This window comes from Nerophis ophidion, linkage group LG03, assembly GCF_033978795.1.
Source record: "Nerophis ophidion isolate RoL-2023_Sa linkage group LG03, RoL_Noph_v1.0, whole genome shotgun sequence".
In the NCBI taxonomy this organism is placed as follows: Eukaryota; Metazoa; Chordata; class Actinopteri; order Syngnathiformes; family Syngnathidae; genus Nerophis; species Nerophis ophidion.
This window is the reverse complement of record NC_084613.1, coordinates 57,724,145-57,743,674: the sequence shown is the minus strand read 5'-3', so window position 1 is coordinate 57,743,674 and position 19,530 is coordinate 57,724,145. Positions and strand designations below refer to the sequence as shown.

Below are 19,530 nucleotides of genomic sequence, written 5' to 3'. Positions count from 1 at the left end.
AGGGCTGCACAAACCACTACGACATCCTCGGTAGGCCCACATAAGGGCAAGGAAAACTCACACCCAGTGGGACGTCGGTGACAATGATGACTATGAGAACCTTGGAGAGGAGGAAAGCAATGGATGTCGAGCGGGTCTAACATGATACTGTGAAAGTTCAATCTATAATGGATCCAACACAGTCGCGAGAGTCCAGTCCAAAGCGGATCCAACACAGCAGCGAGAGACCCGTTCACAGCGGAGCCAGCAGGAACCATCCCAAGCGGAGGCGGATCAGCAGCGCAGAGATGACCCCAGCCGATATCTCAGAGTCATGACAGCTGCTAATAATTAATTATTTCTAAAAAATGTTTATGACCAGAAATCTGATTACAGTTATTTTTTTTTTATTCCTAAGGTTGTCAACGGAACATGTATTACTAATGTACATTTTAGGGATTTTGGGACAAGCAACGGAAATCCGGAAGTATTGACCATGTTTAAAATACTTCCTGTATTTTGTTTAGACAGTTACAAGGCATGATGGAAAACGCCCTATATATAGCCCATTAGAAATTACAGAACAAGAAAACAATTTAATTGCTGATAGAGAGTTGTAGTTATTATTAGGGGTGTGAGAAAAAAGGTTGTGCGATTCGGATTCGATTCTCATTTTTAAAAAAATCTTTATTTTTTATTAATCCAACAAAACAATATACAGCAATACCATAACAATGCAATCCAATTCCAAAACCAAACCTGACCCAGCAACACTCAAAATGCAATAAACAAAACAATTGAGAGTAGACACAAACACGACACAGAACAAACCAAAAGTAGTGAAACAAAAATTAATATTATCAACAACAGTATCAATATTAGTTATAATTTCAGCATAGTAGTTATTAAAAACCCCTCATTGACATTATCATTAGACATTTATATATAAAAAAAAAGAACAATAGTGTCACAGTGGCTTACACTTGCATCGCATCTCATAAGTTTGACAACACACTGTGTCCAATATTTTCACAGAGATAAAATGAGTCATATTTTTGGTTCGTTTAATAGTTAAAACAAATTTACATTATTGCAATCAGTTGATAAAATATTGTCCTTTACAATTATAAAAGCTTTTTACAAAAATCTACTACTCTGCTTGCATGTCAGCAGACTGGGGTAGATAGATCATGCTGAAATCCTATGTATTGAATGAATAGAGAATCATTTTAAATCGGGAAAAAAACGTTTTTGAATCGAGAATTGTGTTGAATTGAAAAAAAAAAAATCAATTTTTAATCGAATCGTGACCCCAAGAATCGGAATTGAATCGGATCGTGGGACCCCCAAAGATTCGCAGCCCTAGCTATTAAATCATTATTATTACGAAAAGTTAGAAAATATTCAAAATACCCGACTGACACGTAGAAAATCAAGCCATCATATTGGGTTATGTTTAAAGGCTAGTTGCTATTAGTATTTCCAGAATATTGCTGACAGTTTTTGTATTTGAGAAAATTGTCATGGTTGAGGGTGTGATTACAAGATGTAGAGTCAACATGCAACGTGCTGCTAAAAGAGGATTTAATGCAGCAAAGCATGCATGGACAAGGCACCAGCATGGACGAGGCAGTCGACCGCAAGTAAAAATACCAACAAGCAAGCAGGTAGTGCAAAGCACATGCAAACACGTTAACACAGCAATGTACATACAATAATCAACCTGTGTCATGATTGACAACCAGGTGCAGGTGTTTCTCCTGATTGTCAAACAGGAACACATGAAGGGAGCAAAGCTCAGACTAAAGTTGAAGTGGCAGGAAATGGAAGCGCACAGGATGTGTTAACAAGGAAATGAGAGCGCTGGAAAAGAAATAATACAAAACACGGGAAAATTATTAAAGTAAGTCCAAACCGTCATGTGGGATCACGAGAGAAAATTAACTTTTTTTCCAAAGAATGTTAGATCAGATCCAATTATTTACTGTGAGGTGCGAAAATCTTCGGACACACCTTAACCATTAATTAATAGCTTGTCTCAACCCGTTAGTAATCCCAGAATCTTAACTTCCCCATTTTACCAAGTTAGACAATTGTGTGATTCCAACTTAATTTTGCCCTAGTGCATAAACAATGGTACATGAAGGCCTGCTTTACAGAGTTTTGTGAATAAAATACACATTTTGGGATGAACTACAGCATTGATTGAGCGGCCCAATGTGAGTGAAATGTATTTAATATTTTAAAAAAGCCTTACTCCAAGCTTTTATTGTTGTAAAAAAAAAACAACCTCATATTTGCCTCCAATTTCACTTCCGTCCTGTGATAAAGAAGTTTTCCATTAATTCTGCACTCAAACTGGATTTAATGGAAGACCCCAGGCCACTGACTTCCAAAAATTAATTAAAGACTATGCATATATTTGACAAAAAAACCCATTATCTTTCCAGAGTCATTAAAAGATCTTAACCTGTCCTGACACAAATGTTGCACAAAACACAATACAAATATCATCATGGTTTTAAAACAGCGCTGTCAAACTATTTATTTGATAAACATGATAATCACATTTTGGATTTTTGATTAATAATTCAAATTTACTTTAAAAAAGACCTTAACATTTTCACGCAAATGCAATTGTATTGCCAGAATGTCATACACAAACATTCTTTTAATGTTTTACTAGAATGCAGGTCATTTATTTGCTAAAAACTCAAGCGTTTGGCCCAGTGGCCTATACATTACTATTTTTATTTCATATTGTTGTGATAACAGTGGTTGATAAATATTTTCATAATTGTATGATTGTTTTTATGGATGAATATTCATGTGTACAATTGCAATGACTTGATTTGTATGAGGCTTTTACACAGCAATTGCCCTTGCCGCATAGGTAATAATAATTGGCATATTAATTTTGTTCAGTATTCCGGTTTTCGAGATTGTTTTTTTTAATTTTTGGTTTTGGCCAAGAATGTTAATTTTACTGCATCCCAACAATCTGTTTTACATTATGTTATTATATATTCAATGTGATCTATTTCTATGAACATCATATGCATTTAAAGTATTAATTAGCCCTACACACAAGGGCTGCAATGACGGACGTTGCCAGGAATTCTGGGCCCCCTGAAAGAATATCGGTGTTGGCCCGTCTACCCCACTCATTGGCACCTTCAATTTTCCTGTTTATCAATGTTCTTGACGGTGCCTGGTGTAATACACCCAATTTGTTTCTTTATTTACGATTACATTTTCAATACTTTTTAAGTTGTTTTTTTAAATACAAAACATTAATATTTGTCTACAAATCAACGAATCGTTGCACCAACACTCCACACAGCTTTCATGCATGATTATAAACACTTTGTATACATTCTAAACCAGGGGCGCTCACACTTTTTCTGTGGGCGAGCTACTTTTCAATTGACCAAGTCGAGGAGATCTACCTCATTCCTATTTATAATTTATATTTATTCATTTATGAAAGAGACATTTTTGTTAACAAGTTAATGGTGTTTAATGATAATACAAGCATGTTTAACACACATAGATTCATTTCTTTCATGAAGACAAGAATATAAGTTGGTGTATTTGATTCTGATGACTTGCATTGATTGGAATTAGACAGTGGTGCTGATAACGTCCGCATTTTCAAATGGAGGAAAAAAAAAAAGTCCTCCTTTCTGTCCAATACCACATGAAAGTGGTTGGATTTGGCATCTCATTTGTCCAACTTGCATACTCGTTTTTAAACACTTTGTTATGAAAGTAGCATATGTGTGTGGCCCTTTAATGTCTGGCAGCAGGTGAGTGACATCAGTAAGAGTGCGAGTGGGCAAGCAAGTGAGAAAGCGGTCGCTGAGGGCGGGGGAGAAATACATTGGCATCAAACTCCGTAGTTTGCTAGCTTGTGCACGCTAGCTTTCTGAGACTCTTATTTTGTTAGCACAGGCAGGATGAAACAGGTCTTTTATGGTGAAGACAGGAACTGTGCAGTCGGTCTTTAGAGTTTTGACAGTAGGTACGGAGTCTCTAGAAATAAAATGTGTTTCTCTGCGTCCGCCCTGTTAGTGATTTTTTTCTTAAATATGAGCTTGCAGCAGCCAGCGTCATCTCACAAGATCCTCGGGTGCCGAGAATGTTAAACAACTGACGAAAGTGAAGTCTTGGTATGATTGATGATTGCTCATTTTTATGTATATTTTTTAATGCCTGGCTTGAGATCGACTGACACACCCCCCGAGATCGCGATCGACGTAATGGGCACCCCTGCTCTAAACCCTATGTAATTTTAACACGAAACATAGATGGGGACTCAAATCACAGCGTACTCAAAAGGTACTTTTAAATCTGCCATGCGCTGAAACCATATCAAATGATCCACAAAGTGGCGCGGGAACACTGTAATAGTATTACAATGTGTTAGATACCTTCTAATCAGGCCTGAAGCCCCACCACAGCACTAAAGGAACGCTGATGAAGGTGACAAATATCTGCCTTAACACAGACGGAGGAAAAGTCTCAGTCTTGGTTCTGCTGGACCTGAGCGCTGCCTTTGACACAGTTGACCATACTATCTTATTACAGAGGTTAGAAAAATGGGTGGGAATTCCTGGTTCTGCTCTTAACTTGTTCAAGTCCTATCTCTATCACAGGACAAACTTTGTTGGAATTGGTAACTGTGTCTCTGATCAAATGGCTATGACCTGTGTGGGGTTTTTCAGGACTCGACATAGGACCCCTATTGTTCAACTTGTACATGTTGCTATTAGGTCAGCTATAGTGCAGCTTCATTGTGTCCTACAACAACTATGCAGATGATGCTCGGATCTACGTGGCACTGACGGCAAGTGAATGTCGGTGTGGAGGGGGGCGTGGTCTGCGGGTCGGCCGCAGGGCGGGGTGTATATCTACCGGCCTTGAAGTCAGCGGCAGGTGAGTAGATTGCCCAGCTGGGTGTGGTTATCAAATCACCTATCGCCCTTTTTAGCAACAGCCGGTGCAAGACACGAGGTTGGGAGTTGGAGAGAGAGAGACATATGCAGAGAGCCGGAAGGCAGAGACACGCCGGACTGAAAAGTCCTCAAAATATATACTGCTGAGAAGCAAACAAGACTTGTGCATGTCAATAAAAGACTGGTTCAAACCTGCACACCGGGCTCATGAAAGATTTATTGGACACAGGAGAACCCTCACAGCAGAGAGACTTTCACAGTGGCGCCCAATGTGGGACAATGGAGCATCCCTTCTCACTAAAGCAAGCGGTGACAATCTAATCACACTCTAACAAAGCAAAGTTGGGACACTGCTTTGGCTTTCATTGATAAAGCAGCAATGTTGTGATGAAAAAATGTAACATGTACTGTAGCTGTGAAAGTCTCTCTGCTATGTTGCTAGGTTTTCCTGAGTATATATTTTGAGGACTTTTCAGTCCGGCGTGTCTCTGCCTTCCTGCTCTTAGCGCGTCTCTCTTTCTCCAATTCCTAACCTCGTGTCTCTTTACCGGCTGCTGCTAATAAGGGTGACAGGTGATTAGACAACAAGTCCCAACAGGGCAATCTACTCACCTGCTGCTGACTTCGAGGCCAGTCCTTACTAACCCTCCTCCGCGGCAGGCCTGCAGACTACGGCCCCCTCCACAGTCGGCCTGTTGATTCAGTTTGTCACTGCATTGAACAGATCAGTGTGTGGATGCAAAACAATTTTTTTCAACTAAACTCACAAAACAGAATTTTTTTTTTGGCCCATAAGCGTTGAGAAACTGTTCATAATCACCTTGAGACTTTCTCCCAGAAACTTAATAAACCGCTTAAAAATTTATGGGTAATAATAGACTCAGACTTGATCTTCAACAGCCACGCTAAGTCAATAACATTAACAGCATTTCACTACCTGAAAAATAGGAGGAATAATGTCTAAATCAGACATAAAAATGCTAATCCAGGCCTTTGTCTCCACCAGGTTAAACTACTGTAATAGCCTTTACACTTTCTAAAAAAGCTGTAGAGCAGCTGGAGTACATTCAGAATGCTGCTGCTTGAGTCCTGACTACAAACCCCGTTTCCTTATGAGTTGGGAAATTGTGGTAGATGTAAATAAAAATGGAAAACAATGATTTGCAATTTCTTTTCAACCCATATTCAATTGAATGCGCTACAAAGACAAGATATTTGATGTTCACACTCATAAACTTTATTTTTTTTTTGCAAATAATAATTAACTTAGAATTTCATGGCCACAACTTGTGCCAAAGAATTTCGGAAAGGGCATGTTCATCACTGTGTTACATTACATTTTCTTTTAACAACACTCAATAAACGTTTGGGAACTGAGGAAACTAATTGTTGAAGCTTTGAAAGTTGAATTCTTTACCATTTTTGCTTGATGTACAGCTTGAGTTGTTCAACAGTCTTGTTGTCGTATTTTACGCTTCATAATGCGCCACACATTTTCGATGGGAGACATGTCTGGACTGCAGGCAGGCCAGTAAAGTACCCGTACTCTTTTACTACGAAGCCACGCTGTTGTAACACATGGCTTGGCATTCCTTTGCTGAAATAAGCAGGGCCGTCTATGATAACGTTGCTTGGATGACAACATATATTGCTCCAAAACCTGTATGGACCATTCAGCATTAATGGTGCCTTCACAGATGTGTAAGTTACCCATGCCTTGGGCACTAATGCACCCCCATACCATCACAGTTGCTAGCTTTTGAACTTTGCGCATATAACAATCCGGATGGTTAGTTTCCTCTTTGTTCCGGAGGACACCACGTCCACAGTTTTCAAATATAATTTGAAATGTGGACTCTGAGACACAGAAAACTCTTCCACTTTGCATCAGTCCATCATAGATGAGCTCGGGCCCAGCAAAGCTGGCGGCTTTCCTGGGTGTTGTTGATAAATGGCTTTTGCTTTGCATAGCAGAGTTTTAACTTGCACTTACAGATGTAGTGACCAACTGAAGTTACAGACAGTAGTTTTATGAAGTGTTCCTGAGCCCATGTGGTGATATCCTTTACACACTGATGTCGGTTTTTGATGCAGTACCGACTGAGGGCTCAAAGGTTCGTAATATCATCGCTTACGTGCAGTGATTTCTCCAGATTCTCTGAACCTTTTGATTATTTTAAGTACCGTAGATGGTAAAATCCCTAAATTCCTTGCAATAGCTCGTTGAGAAATGTTGTTCTTAAACTGTTCGACAGTTTACTTACAAAGTGGTGACCCTCGCCCCATCCTTGTTTTTGAATTACTTAGCATTTCATGGAAGCTGCTTTTATACCCAATCATGGCACCCACCTGTCCCCAATTAGCCTGCACATCTGTGGGATGTTCCAAATAAGTGTTTGATGAGCATTCCTCAACTTTATCAGTATTTATTGCCACCTTTCCCAACTTCTTTGTCACGTGTTGCTGGCATCAAATTCTAAAGTTAATGATTATTTGCAAAAAAAAAAAATGTTTATCAGTTTTAACATCAAATCTGTTGTCTTTGGAACATAATCAACTGAATATGGGTTGAAAATGATTTGCAAATCATTGTATTCCGTTTATATTTACATCTAACACAATTTCCCAACTAATATGGAAACAGGGTTTGTAGAACTAGGAAATATGACCAAATTAGTCTAGTGCTTAGGTCAATGCACTGGCTTATCAATCCATCCATCGGTCCATTTTCTACCGCTTATTCACTTTGGTGTCGCGGGGGGCGCTGGTGCCTATCTCAGCTACAATCGGGCGGAAAGCGGGGTAAACCTAGGACAAGTCACCACCTCATCGCAGTGCCAACACCGATAGACAGACAACATTCACATTCACACAATAGGGTCAATTTAGTGTTGCCAATCAACCTATCCCCAGGTGCATGTCTTTGGAAGTGGGAGGAAGCCGGAGTACCCGGCGGGACCACACGCATTCACGGGGAGGACATGCAAACTCCACACAGAAAGATCCCGAGGCAGACGCACTAACCCCTGTGCCACCGTGAAGCCCTTCACTGGCTTATATGTATTATTATTTTATATTATCATTTTTGCCTTGTTATATTTTTCTGTAAAGCACTCTGACTTAGTTTGTGTGCGAATTGTGCTCTATAAATAAACTTACCATCTATTGTCTTAAGCAAAATTTGCCTCTGAGCACACTAGTCTTTAAACCCATTCTAAATTAGGGCTGTCAATCGATCATTATTCAAATCAATCAAAGGGTGGCTGTGAATTCAGTCCCAGTAGTTTAAACACAATAACTTATTAACTATGTATATTCTTGTTCACTTATTATTGAGGATATATAGTTTATGGCTGCATGTACCATGCATCTTCAGATGCAGTTTGTAAAACCCTAGTAAAAAGATGGTTTATCAAAAGTAATAATTGTCCTGCAGTTTTTTGCAATCAACTTGGCAATTGTGTGAATGAATCTGTCAGAGGTAGGCCTACGGAGGACGTGACGGTGGTCTGGTGTAAGGCGAGCGACACAGTCACCAAAGTAGTTGCGGCGGTATTTTCAACTAATGCATTCTTTGCATCGATGCGCTACTTTAAAATGGAAGAACTCCTTTCTGCAGAGTGTGCGGACAACCTTTTACTGATCGATCAATCCTGCAAACTTTTGTCGAACTCAAACTTTACATTTACAGGGTTGCTATGTTTTATTGAGTCATCTACGTTGATCAAGATGGTTTAGCTGCACAGAGTGTAATTGTGGGATTTTTAATCTTTATGTGCATTCATTAATCCGAACCCTTGTGTAACATCACTTGCAAGGGATAACACATCCAGTCTGAAAATTATGAAGAAATACATACATGTTTTACAGCGATGATCAATTACTCAATGTGCTGCTTTCCACAGAACCATTTCCCGGAGGCAGATTACTTTTACGAAATGGTATACTGAACCTTCTTAAGAATGACTAATTCAAGAAAGATGCACTGTTGCGTATACAAATTAATACACAGTAATGATAGTATGAGGGTTGAGGGCACTTACCTCACCAAATCAGTCATACAGGAGCCAACGACAATCACATCAAAAGCCTCTTCAGTCATGATCTGATAAGACACACTTGTGTTATTGTGGGTAAAACTCTATTATGCTAATATAATGTATTTGCGAACATTAAAAGTATTTATTCTAAATACCTGATTTTTGAATGTTTATGAAACTGGTCATTAAGGTAATAACAGTACAAAAACATCACTGGACTTCTGAGGGTATTTCAGGCAAAATATGCAAACCTACATACCTAAACAGCCTCCAAAGCTAAAACACTTGATATTGTTTAGCTCCTACATTAGCATGCGCTTGGTTGAGACAACGAAGACGGTAAAAATAGAGTGTTCATCATTGGGTGAGTTGGATGGATTCCAATAGAATTGTTGGTGTGGGTGTTGATGCGGGTGGGGGTTTCAATGCTAGACGATGTGAACACATCCCAGCTAAGCAAAGTCTTTAATTAATTCAATCCTCGGCTTGTATCAGAGCTAATGCTAGCGTGTTAATCTCTTCAAATCTCCTCCTCGGCAGTGGAGGACTTGGAAAGCCTGGCCGCTGGCTGTAGGATGCTTCTCTTCTCTCTCTGCTTTTATATTTCACAACATATTGTGTTTTCTCTGCAGAAAAGCAATGCATGGTTTGAAAACTGATGCTTCCGTTGTATGAACATTTCCTCAGATATGCTTTGTCCAATTATTGAAAAAATAAAAAAAATATACATATATACACATATATATATATATATATATATATATATAAATATATATATATATATATATATATATATAGATAGGCTCCAGCACCCCCCACGACCCCATATATATATATATATATATCCATCCATCCATTTTCTTCCGCTTATTCCCTTTCGGGGTTGCGGGGGGCGCTGGCGCCTATCTCAGCTACAATCGGGCGGAAGGCAGGGTACACCCTGGACAAGTCGCCACCTCATCGCAGGGCCAACACAGATAGACAGACAACATTCACACTCACATTCACACACTAGGGCCAATTTAGTGTTGCCAATCAACCTATCCCCAGGTGCATGTCTTTGGAAGTGGGAGGAAGCCGGAGTACCCGGAGGGAACCCACGCATTCACGGGGAGAACATGCAAACTCCACACAGAAAGATCCCGAGCCTGGATTTGAACCCAGGACTGCAGGACCTTCGTATTGTGAGGCAGACGCACTAACCCCTCTGCCACCGTGAAGCCCTATATATATATATATATATATATATATATATATATATATATATATATATGCATATACATATAAATGTGTATATACATATATATATATACACATCTATGTATATGTACATATACATTTATATATATATATATATATATATATGAATATACATGTATATATACACACATATACATATATACACACACACATATATATATACATATTTATGTATACTGTATATATATGTATATATACATATATAGATGTATATACATATAGATTTATATATATATACATATAAATGCGGGAAGGTATGGCGTAGTGGGTAGAGCGGCCATGCCAGAAACCTGAGGGTTGCAGGTTCGCTTCCCACCTATGGACATCAAAGTCGCTGCCGTTGTGTCCTTGGGCAGGACACTTCACCCTTTATCCCCGGTGTCACTCACACCGGTGAATGAATGATGAATGAATGATTGATGGTGGTCGGAGGGGCCGTAGGCGCAAACTGGCAGCCACGCTTCCGTCAGTCTACCCCAGGGCAGCTGTGGCTACTGATGTAGCTTACCACCACCAGGTGTGAATGAATGATGGGTTCCCACTTCCCTGTGAGCGCTTTGAGTATACAACAATAGAAAAGCGCGATATAAATCTAATCCATTATTATTATTATTATTATTATATGCACATACATGTATATATATATATATATATATATATATATATATATATATATATATATATATATATATATATATATATATATATATATATATATATATATATATGTATATATATACATGTATATGTATATAATAATAATATGTATACATATACATGTATATATATACATATACATATATATATGTGTATACTGTATATATATACATGTATATATCCATCCATCCATCCATCATCTTCCGCTTATCCGAGGTCGGGTCACGGGGGCAGCAGCCTAAGCAGGGAAGCCCAGACTTCCCTATCTCCAGCCACTTCGTCTAGCTCTTCCTGGGGGATCCCGAGGCGTTCCCAGGCCAGCCGGGAGACATAGTCTTTCCAACGTGTCCTGGGTCTTCCCCGTGGCCTCCTACCAGCTGGACGTGCCCTAAACACATCCCTAGGGAGGCGTTCGGGTGGCATCCTGACCAGATGCCCGAACCACCTCATCTGGCTCCTCTCGATGTGGAGGAGCAGCGGCTTTACGTTGAGCTCCTCCCGGATGGCAGAGCTTCTCACCCTATCTCTAAGGGAGAGCCCCGCCACCCGGCGGAGGAAACTCATTTCGGCCGCTTGTACCCGTGATCTTATCCTTTCGGTCATGACCCAAAGCTCATGACCATAGGTGAGGATGGGAACGTAGATCGACCGGTAAATTGAGAGCTTTGCCTTCCGGCTCAGCTCCTTCTTCACCACAACGGATCGATACAACGTCCGCATTACTGAAGACGCCGCACCGATCCGCCTGTCGATCTCACGATCCACTCTTCCCCCACTCGTGAACAAGACTCCTAGGTACTTGAACTCCTCCACTTGGGGCAGGGTCTCCTCCCCAACCCGGAGATGGCACTCCACCCTTTTCCGGGCGAGAACCATGGACTCGGACTTGGAGGTGCTGATTCTCATTCCGGTCGCTTCACACTCGGCTGCGAACCGATCCAGTGAGAGCTGAAGATCCCGGTCAGATGAAGCCATCAGGACCACATCATCTGCAAAAAGCAGAGACCTAATCCCATGGCCACCAAACCGGAACCCCTCAACGCCTTGGCTGCGCCTAGAAATTCTGTCCATAAAAGTTATGAACAGAATCGGTGACAAAGGACAGCCTTGGCGGAGTCCAACCTTCACTGGAAACGTGTCCGACTTACTGCCAGCAATGCGGACCAAGCTCTGACACTGATCATACAGGGAGCGGACTGCCACAATAAGACATTCCGATACCCCATACTCTCTGAGCACTCCCCACAGGACTTCCCGAGGGACACGGTCGAATGCCTTCTCCAAGTCCACAAAGCACATGTAGACTGGTTGGGCAAACTCCCATGCACCCTCAAGAACCCTGCCGAGAGTATAGAGCTGGTCCACAGTTCCACGACCAGGACGAAAACCACACTGTTCCTCCTGAATCCGAGGTTCGACTATCCGGCGAAGCCTCCTCTCCAGTACACCTGAATAAACCTTACCGGGAAGGCTGAGGAGTGTGATCCCACGATAGTTGGAACACACCCTCCGGTCCCCCTTCTTAAAGAGAGGGACCACCACCCCGGTCTGCCAATCCAGAGGTACCGCCCCCGATGTCCACGCGATGCTGCAGAGTCTTGTCAACCATGACAGCCCCACAGCATCCAGAGCCTTAAGGAACTCCGGGCGGATCTCATCCACCCCGGGGCCTTGCCCCCAAGGAGCTTTTTAACTACCTCAGCGACCTCAGCCCCAGAAATAGGAGAGTCCACTACAGATTCCCCAGGCACCGCTTCCTCAAAGAAAGACGTGTTGGTGGGATTGAGGAGGTCTTCGAAGTATTCCCTCCACCGATCCACAACATCCGCAGTCGAAGTCAGCAGAACACCATCCGCACCATACACGGTGTTGATAGTGCACTGCTTCCCCTTCCTGAGGCGCCGTATGGTGGTCCAGAATCGCTTCGAAGCCGTCCGGAAGTCGTTTTCCATGGCTTCCCCGAACTCTTCCCATGTCCGAGTTTTTGCCTCCGCGACCGCTAAAGCTGCACACCGCTTGGCCCGTCGGTACCCGTCCACTGCCTCCGGAGTCCTATGAGCCAAAAGAACCCGATAGGACTCCTTCTTCAGCTTGACGGCATCCCTCACTGCTGGTGTCCACCAACGGGTTCTGGGATTACCGCCACGACAGGCACCAACAACCTTGCGGCCACAGCTCCAATCAGCCGCCTCGACAATAGAGGTTCGGAACATGGTCCACTCGGACTCAATGTCCCGCACCTCCCTCGTGACATGTTCAAAGTTCTCCCGGAGGTGTGAATTGAAACTCTCTCTGACAGGAGACTCTGCCAGACGTTCCCAGCAGACCCTCACAATGCGCTTGGGCCTGCCAGGTCTGTCCGGCATCCTCCCCCACCATCGCAGCCAACTCACCACCAGGTGGTGATCGGTAGAAAGCTCCGCCCCTCTCTTCACCCGAGTGTCCAAAACATAAGGCCGCAAATCCGATGACACAACTACAAAGTCGATCATGGAACTGCGGCCTAGGGTGTCCTGGTGCCAAGTGCACATATGGACACCCTTATGTTTGAACATGGTGTTTGTTATCGACAAACTGTGACGAGCACAAAAGTCCAATAACAAAACACCACTCGGGTTTAGATCCGGGCGACCATTCTTCCCAATCACGCCTCTCCAGGTTTCACTGTCGTTGCCAACATGAGCGTTGAAGTCTCCCAGTAGGACAAGGGAATCACCCGGAGGAGCACTTTCCAGTACTCCCTCGAGTGTACCCAAAAAGGGTGGGTATTCTGAACTGCTGTTTGGTGCGTAAGCACAAACAACAGTCAGGACCCGTCCCCCTACCCGAAGGCGAAGGGAAGCTACCCTCTCGTCCACTGGGTTGAACTCAAACGTACAGGCTTTGAGCCGGGGGGCAACCAGAATTGCCACCCCAGCCCGTCGCCTCTCACTGCCGGCAACGCCAGAGTGGAAGAGGGTCCAGTCCCTCTCGAGAGAACTGGTTCCAGAGCCCTTGCTGTGCGTCGAAGTGAGTCCGACTATATCCAGCCGGAACTTCTCTACCTCGCGCACTAGCTCAGGCTCCTTCCCCCCCAGTGAGGTGACGTTCCACGTCCCAAGAGCTAGCTTCTGTAGCCGAGGATCGGACCGCCAAGTGCCCTGCCTTCGGCTGCCGCCCAGCTCACAATGCACCCGACCTCTATGGCCCCTCCTATGAGTGGTGAGCCCATTGGAGGGATGACCCACGTTGCCTCTTCGGGCTGTGCCCGGCCGGGCCCCATGGGAACAGGCCCGACCACCAGGCGCTCGCCATCGTGCCCCAACTCTGGGCCTGGCTCCAGAGGGGGGCCCCGGTGACCCACGTCCGGGCGAGGGAAATCTGGGTTCATTTCGTTGTAATTCCATAGAAGTCTTTGAGCTGCTCTTTGTCTGATCACTCACCTAGGACCTGTTTGTCTTGGGAGACCCTACCAGGGGGCATGAAAACCCCCAGACAACATAGCTCCTAGGATCATTGGGACACGCAAACTCCTCTACCACGGTAAGGTAGCAGCTCAGAGAGGAGACATGTATATATATGTATTGATATACATGTATTGATTTACATGTATATATATGTGAAGTGAAGTGTGAAGTGAAGTGAATTATATTTATATAGCGCTTTTCGCTAGTGACTCAAAGCGCTTTACATAGTGAAATCCAATATCTAAGTTACATTTAAACCAGTGTGGGTGGCACTGGGAGCAGGTGGGTTAAGTGTCTTGCTCAAGGACGCAACGGCAGTGACTAGGATGGCGGAAGCGGGAATCGAACCTGCAACCCTCAAGTTGCTGACACGGCCGCTCTACCAACCGAGCTATGCCGCCCCATGTATATATATATATATATATATATATATATATATATATATATATATATATTTATATATATATGTATATATATATGTGTATGTATATATAAATATATGTGTGTATATATATATACACATGTATATATATATATATATATATATATGTGTGTATATATATATATATATATATGTGTGTGTATATATATATGTGTGTATATATATATATATATATATATATATATATATATATATATATATATATATATATATATATATACATATACAGGATTTCCCCCAAATTACATGTGGCGCTGGGGGCATGGTTATGAGCGTGGTCACCATGATGACATCTTCGATAATTTGCATAATTTGCTATGATGATAGGCTTCAGCACCCCCCGCGACCCCGAAAGGGAATAAGCGGTAGAAAATGGATGGATGGAGGTTGAAAAAATATATAATGAATTGTCTACATATCTGTCATATCTGTAAACTTTTTTAAGTTTCACTGCGCTGTTGGCAAAATTGTGTATCCATCAAATGAAGTAAACAAAACAATAGACACGTTCTTTTTTAGAAATAACAGAAACATCGATTCAGTTGGTTAGGAATTGGTTAGGAAAAGCACAGTATAGTGCGATTTTGTGTATTATACTTTTACAGAGAAAAAGCAGTTTCCCTAGAATTGAGAGAATATAGTCATTATTATTTATAATTAAAATACATCCATCCATTTCCTACTGCTTGTCCCTTTTGGGGTCGCGGGGGCTGCTGTGCATAATTATTATGAGCAACAATAAGACCAACCTTTTTTTTTGCATTCTAACATGTAAAAATCGATTCGCTCTTGGCGGGTGACAATGCAGCAAATGGGAGCAATCTATCCCAACACTAAATCACTTTAAAAATGCATTCAAAAACTGTCACATATACTTCATTTACATTCCGTAACCTGTATAATAACCAAACTGTAGCGACATTGTTATCGTAAGAGTGAACACCATGATTTGATTAACGTGGACCCCAACTTAAACAAGTTAAAAAACGTATTCGGGTGTTACCATTTAATGGTCAATTGTACGGAATATGTACTGTACTGTGCAATCTACTAATAAAAGTTTCAATCAATCAATCAATCAACACTGAGGCGTGCTACGGAATTAGCCGTAAAAGCTAACTATCGCAAGAGTTAAGCTAGCTTTTATGTCAGCGCGAATTTGTTGCTACGCCCCTGACTGCAACCCCAGAGCTTATATGTAACTCTTAATCAATTTTACAATTGAGTCAAGACAACAACCCATCCACCCATTTTCCACCGCTTGTCCCTTTTTTGTGTCGCTGGAGCCTCTCTCAGCTGCATTTTGACCTGATACACCTTCAAGGCCTATTGAAACCCACTACTACCGACCACGCAGTCTGATAGTTTATACATCAATGATGATATATTAACATTGCAACACATGCCAATACAGCGTTTTTAGTTTACTAAATTGCAATTTTAAATTTCCCACAAGTTTCTTGTTGAAAACGTCGCGGAATGGTGATGCGTGCGCGTGACGTCACTGACTGTCAGGAAATATTAGCGATGCACCACTAGCGGCTAAAAGTCGTCTGCTTTAATCGCATAATTACACAGTATTCTGGACATCTGTGTTGCTGAATCTTTTGCAATTTGTTCATTTAATAATGGAGACTATAAAGAATAATGCTGTTGGTAGAAAGCGGTGGATTGCAGCTGTCTTTAGCACCGAGACACATCCGGTATTTCTTTGTTTGTTGTAAAGCAGAGCGGTCAAGCGAACATGTTTTCTCTCCGTCAACCAGCATGTTTTTGGATGGGAAAATTGTGATGTATATCTTACCGGAGACATCATTGGATTATTCGTCGTCCTGCAGCAGCTGTCAAAAAAGGCAGCTGTGAGCTTGGCTCCTCAGCTTCTCTTTGAGACACCGCGTGTTCACCGCAGCCATCCGACCTCGAGGTATGTCTTTACAATCTCACTAAAACACTATTAAAACAATAAGCAGATAAGGGATCTTCCAGAATTATCCTAGTAAATGTGTCTAATCACATCTGAAACGCTTTTTCTACTTCTTCACTATCAATATCCTAATTCACAAATCTTTCATCCTCGCTCAAATTAATGGGGAAATTGTCGCTTTCTCTGTCGGAATTGCTCTTACTGCTGGTGGCTCCCATTATAAACAACGTGAATATGTGCGGAGCCCTGTAACTCGTGACGTCACGCGCACATACTTCCGGTAAAGGCAGGGCTTTTTTATTAGCGACCAAAAGTTGCGAACTTTATCGTCGATGTTCTCTACTCAAGTCCTTTAAGCAAAAATATGGCAATATCGCGAAAATGATCAAGTATGACATATAGAATGGACCTACTATTCCCTTTTAAATAAGAAAATCTCATTTCAGTAGGCCTTTAAATCACCAAAAAATGTTTTCCAGGCGTGGCCACCGCTGCTGCTCACTGCTCCCCTCACCTCCCGAAGGGTGAGGGTTTGAGGGTGATGGGTCAAATGCAGAGGATCATTTCACCACTCTTGGTGTGCGTGTGACTATTTGGTACTTTTACTCCAACTTAACACTTCTCAAATGTACATTTTTTAAATAACAATGTTCGGAATGAATTGGAGTGATTTCAACTTTGTTTGCTAAAATACGCCCTAATCAATGACAAGTTGCCGATGCAGTACATTGTGTGTGTTTCGTCTATGTGTACCTGAAATCTGAAATCCAAAATCAACGTTGTGCAGCTTCTTAAGTTTGTAAACGTTAGAAATAGTACGTGGATAACGCGTTAAGGGAATATGAATTTCAAAAGAGCGATAGTAAAAATAACTTGATGTTAGAAGAATCAATGCAAAATAATATTTACCTTTAGTGATTTTATGATTGCCGTGCGAGGTACATTTGTAGACTTGAGGTCAAAGTTCTGATTACAGCTGTCCAAACATGTGACTGGTCCCTGGTCGTTTTTCAGTATCAGACACACTCCTATGAAATACTAAAAACATACTTATGGTAACATAATGTTGTATTTTTTAAGACAGGTATGTGGATTTATCCAAATGAAAACTGGATATCGGAACGTTGACATTCATTCACTAAACAGGCATTATTGTAGACCTCTAAAAGAGGTCCTTCAGAAGGACCCAAACAGCATGCACCCGGAACTTGTTGCAAGAATGAAGTAAACAATCAATTCAGCGTTTAAGAGATTCAATTTCGAGGTCTTCCAGGTATCACAATTTAAACAATATATACTTCTTGAATCAAGAGCACTGAATATCTATTTTATTGATGGAAGCAAATGTTTGTCTATTTGCGATTTACTTGCCATGCTGTAATTTTACAATCTCATCAACCTGTTTCGACCATTTACCAGTTTATTACTATAATATCTAATTGTTTCTGAAATCGCATTTTAATGATGATTCAAATTACATTCGCAAGTTTAATAACGGGATAAACGTTGATACCTAAATAGCTCGACGTCAAACTGTCTTGCCTCTTGAAGATTCATTTTTAGAACCCCTTTTTATTATCAACGTTGTATATCTAAAGTGCAGGTACTGATTATTTTCCCGGTTATTAATGCCATGCTCAAATATAAGTAACTTATTTATGTAATCATATAGATATTATGAATGTATACAGTGGGGCAAAAAAGTATCTAGTCCGCCACCGATTGTGCAAGTTCTCCCACTTAAAATGATGACAGAGGTCTGTAATTTTCACGACGAGTTGAGTTTATACCAAAATGGATACATTGATGATACAGCAGAGGATTGGGAGAATCTCACGTGGTCAGATAAAACCAAAATAGAACTTATTGGTATAAACTCAACTTGTTGTGTTTGGAGGGAGAGGAATACTGAGTTGCATCCCAAGAACACCACACCTACGGTGAAGCATGGGGGGTGCTAAGCATGTATTTCTGCTAAGGGGACAGGACGATTGATCCGTGTTAAGGAAAGAATGAATGGGGCCATGTATCGTGAGATTTTGAGCCAAAACATCCTTCCATCAGTGAGAGCTTTGAATGGTTGACCAAATACTTATTTTCCACCATAATCTACAAATAAATTCTTTAAAATTCCTACAATGTGAATACCTGGATTTTTTTTCACATTCTGTCTCTCACAGTTGAAGTGTACCATCCATCCATCAATTTTCTACCGCTTATTCCCTTTCGGGGTCGCGGGGGGCGCTGGCGCCTATCTCAGGTACAATCGGGCGGAAGGCAGGGTACAGCCTGGACAAGTCGCCACCTCATCGCAGGGCCAACACAGATAGACAGACAACATTCACACTCACCTAAGATGAAAATTACAGACCTCTGTCAGCATTTTAAGTGGGAGAACTTGCACTGACTAAATACTTTTTGCCCCACTGTATATATATATATGTATGTATGTGTATATATATATATATATATATATATATATATATATATATATATATATATATATATATATATATATATATATGTATATATATATATGTTTGTGTGTGTATATATACATACATATATTTAGCACTATAAATTAAAGTGGTTGCAAGATAGCGCACACAAATTTTATGTTCTGCATTATCTATAATGTTGTTGCCTTTTTTTCCCAGATTCCTCAAGGTGGAAAAGATGAACAACATGTCTCCAGAGGTTGCACTGCACAGGATCTCACCTGAGTTGCGGCCCTTGCTGTGCAGCGTGGTGCGGAATGGCCGTGTGGGACTGGACTCTACAAACTGCCTTCGTGTCACAGATCTAAAAACTGGGTGAGATATAT

General features: G+C 41.5%; 2 protein-coding genes across 6 annotated transcripts in view; one reads left to right on the top strand and one right to left on the bottom strand.

The window, feature by feature from the left end:
• The window catches only part of rbks (ribokinase), a 92,362-nt gene extending 74,487 nt beyond the window's left edge, over positions 1 to 17,875 (bottom strand). Inside the window, exons 1-3 of one of the 3 annotated variants that reach the window (XM_061895706.1) lie at positions 17,616 to 17,875; positions 16,587 to 16,733; positions 8,981 to 9,042 (exon numbers count right to left, since the gene is read on the bottom strand). In XM_061895706.1, the coding sequence (XP_061751690.1) occupies positions 8,981 to 9,042; positions 16,587 to 16,598 (74 nt within the window). In that variant the 5' untranslated portion in view covers positions 16,599 to 16,733; positions 17,616 to 17,875. The remainder of the gene's footprint in view (positions 1 to 8,980; positions 9,043 to 16,586; positions 16,734 to 17,615) is intronic. The other 2 variants (XM_061895707.1, XM_061895708.1) reach the window with 2 other exon arrangements.
• The window catches only part of babam2 (BRISC and BRCA1 A complex member 2), a 167,521-nt gene continuing 165,850 nt past the window's right edge, over positions 17,860 to 19,530 (top strand). For all 3 annotated transcript variants that reach the window (XM_061895703.1, XM_061895704.1, XM_061895702.1), the window contains exons 1-2: positions 17,860 to 17,979; positions 19,364 to 19,519. In XM_061895703.1, the coding sequence (XP_061751687.1) occupies positions 19,383 to 19,519 (137 nt within the window). In that variant the 5' untranslated portion in view covers positions 17,860 to 17,979; positions 19,364 to 19,382. The remainder of the gene's footprint in view (positions 17,980 to 19,363; positions 19,520 to 19,530) is intronic.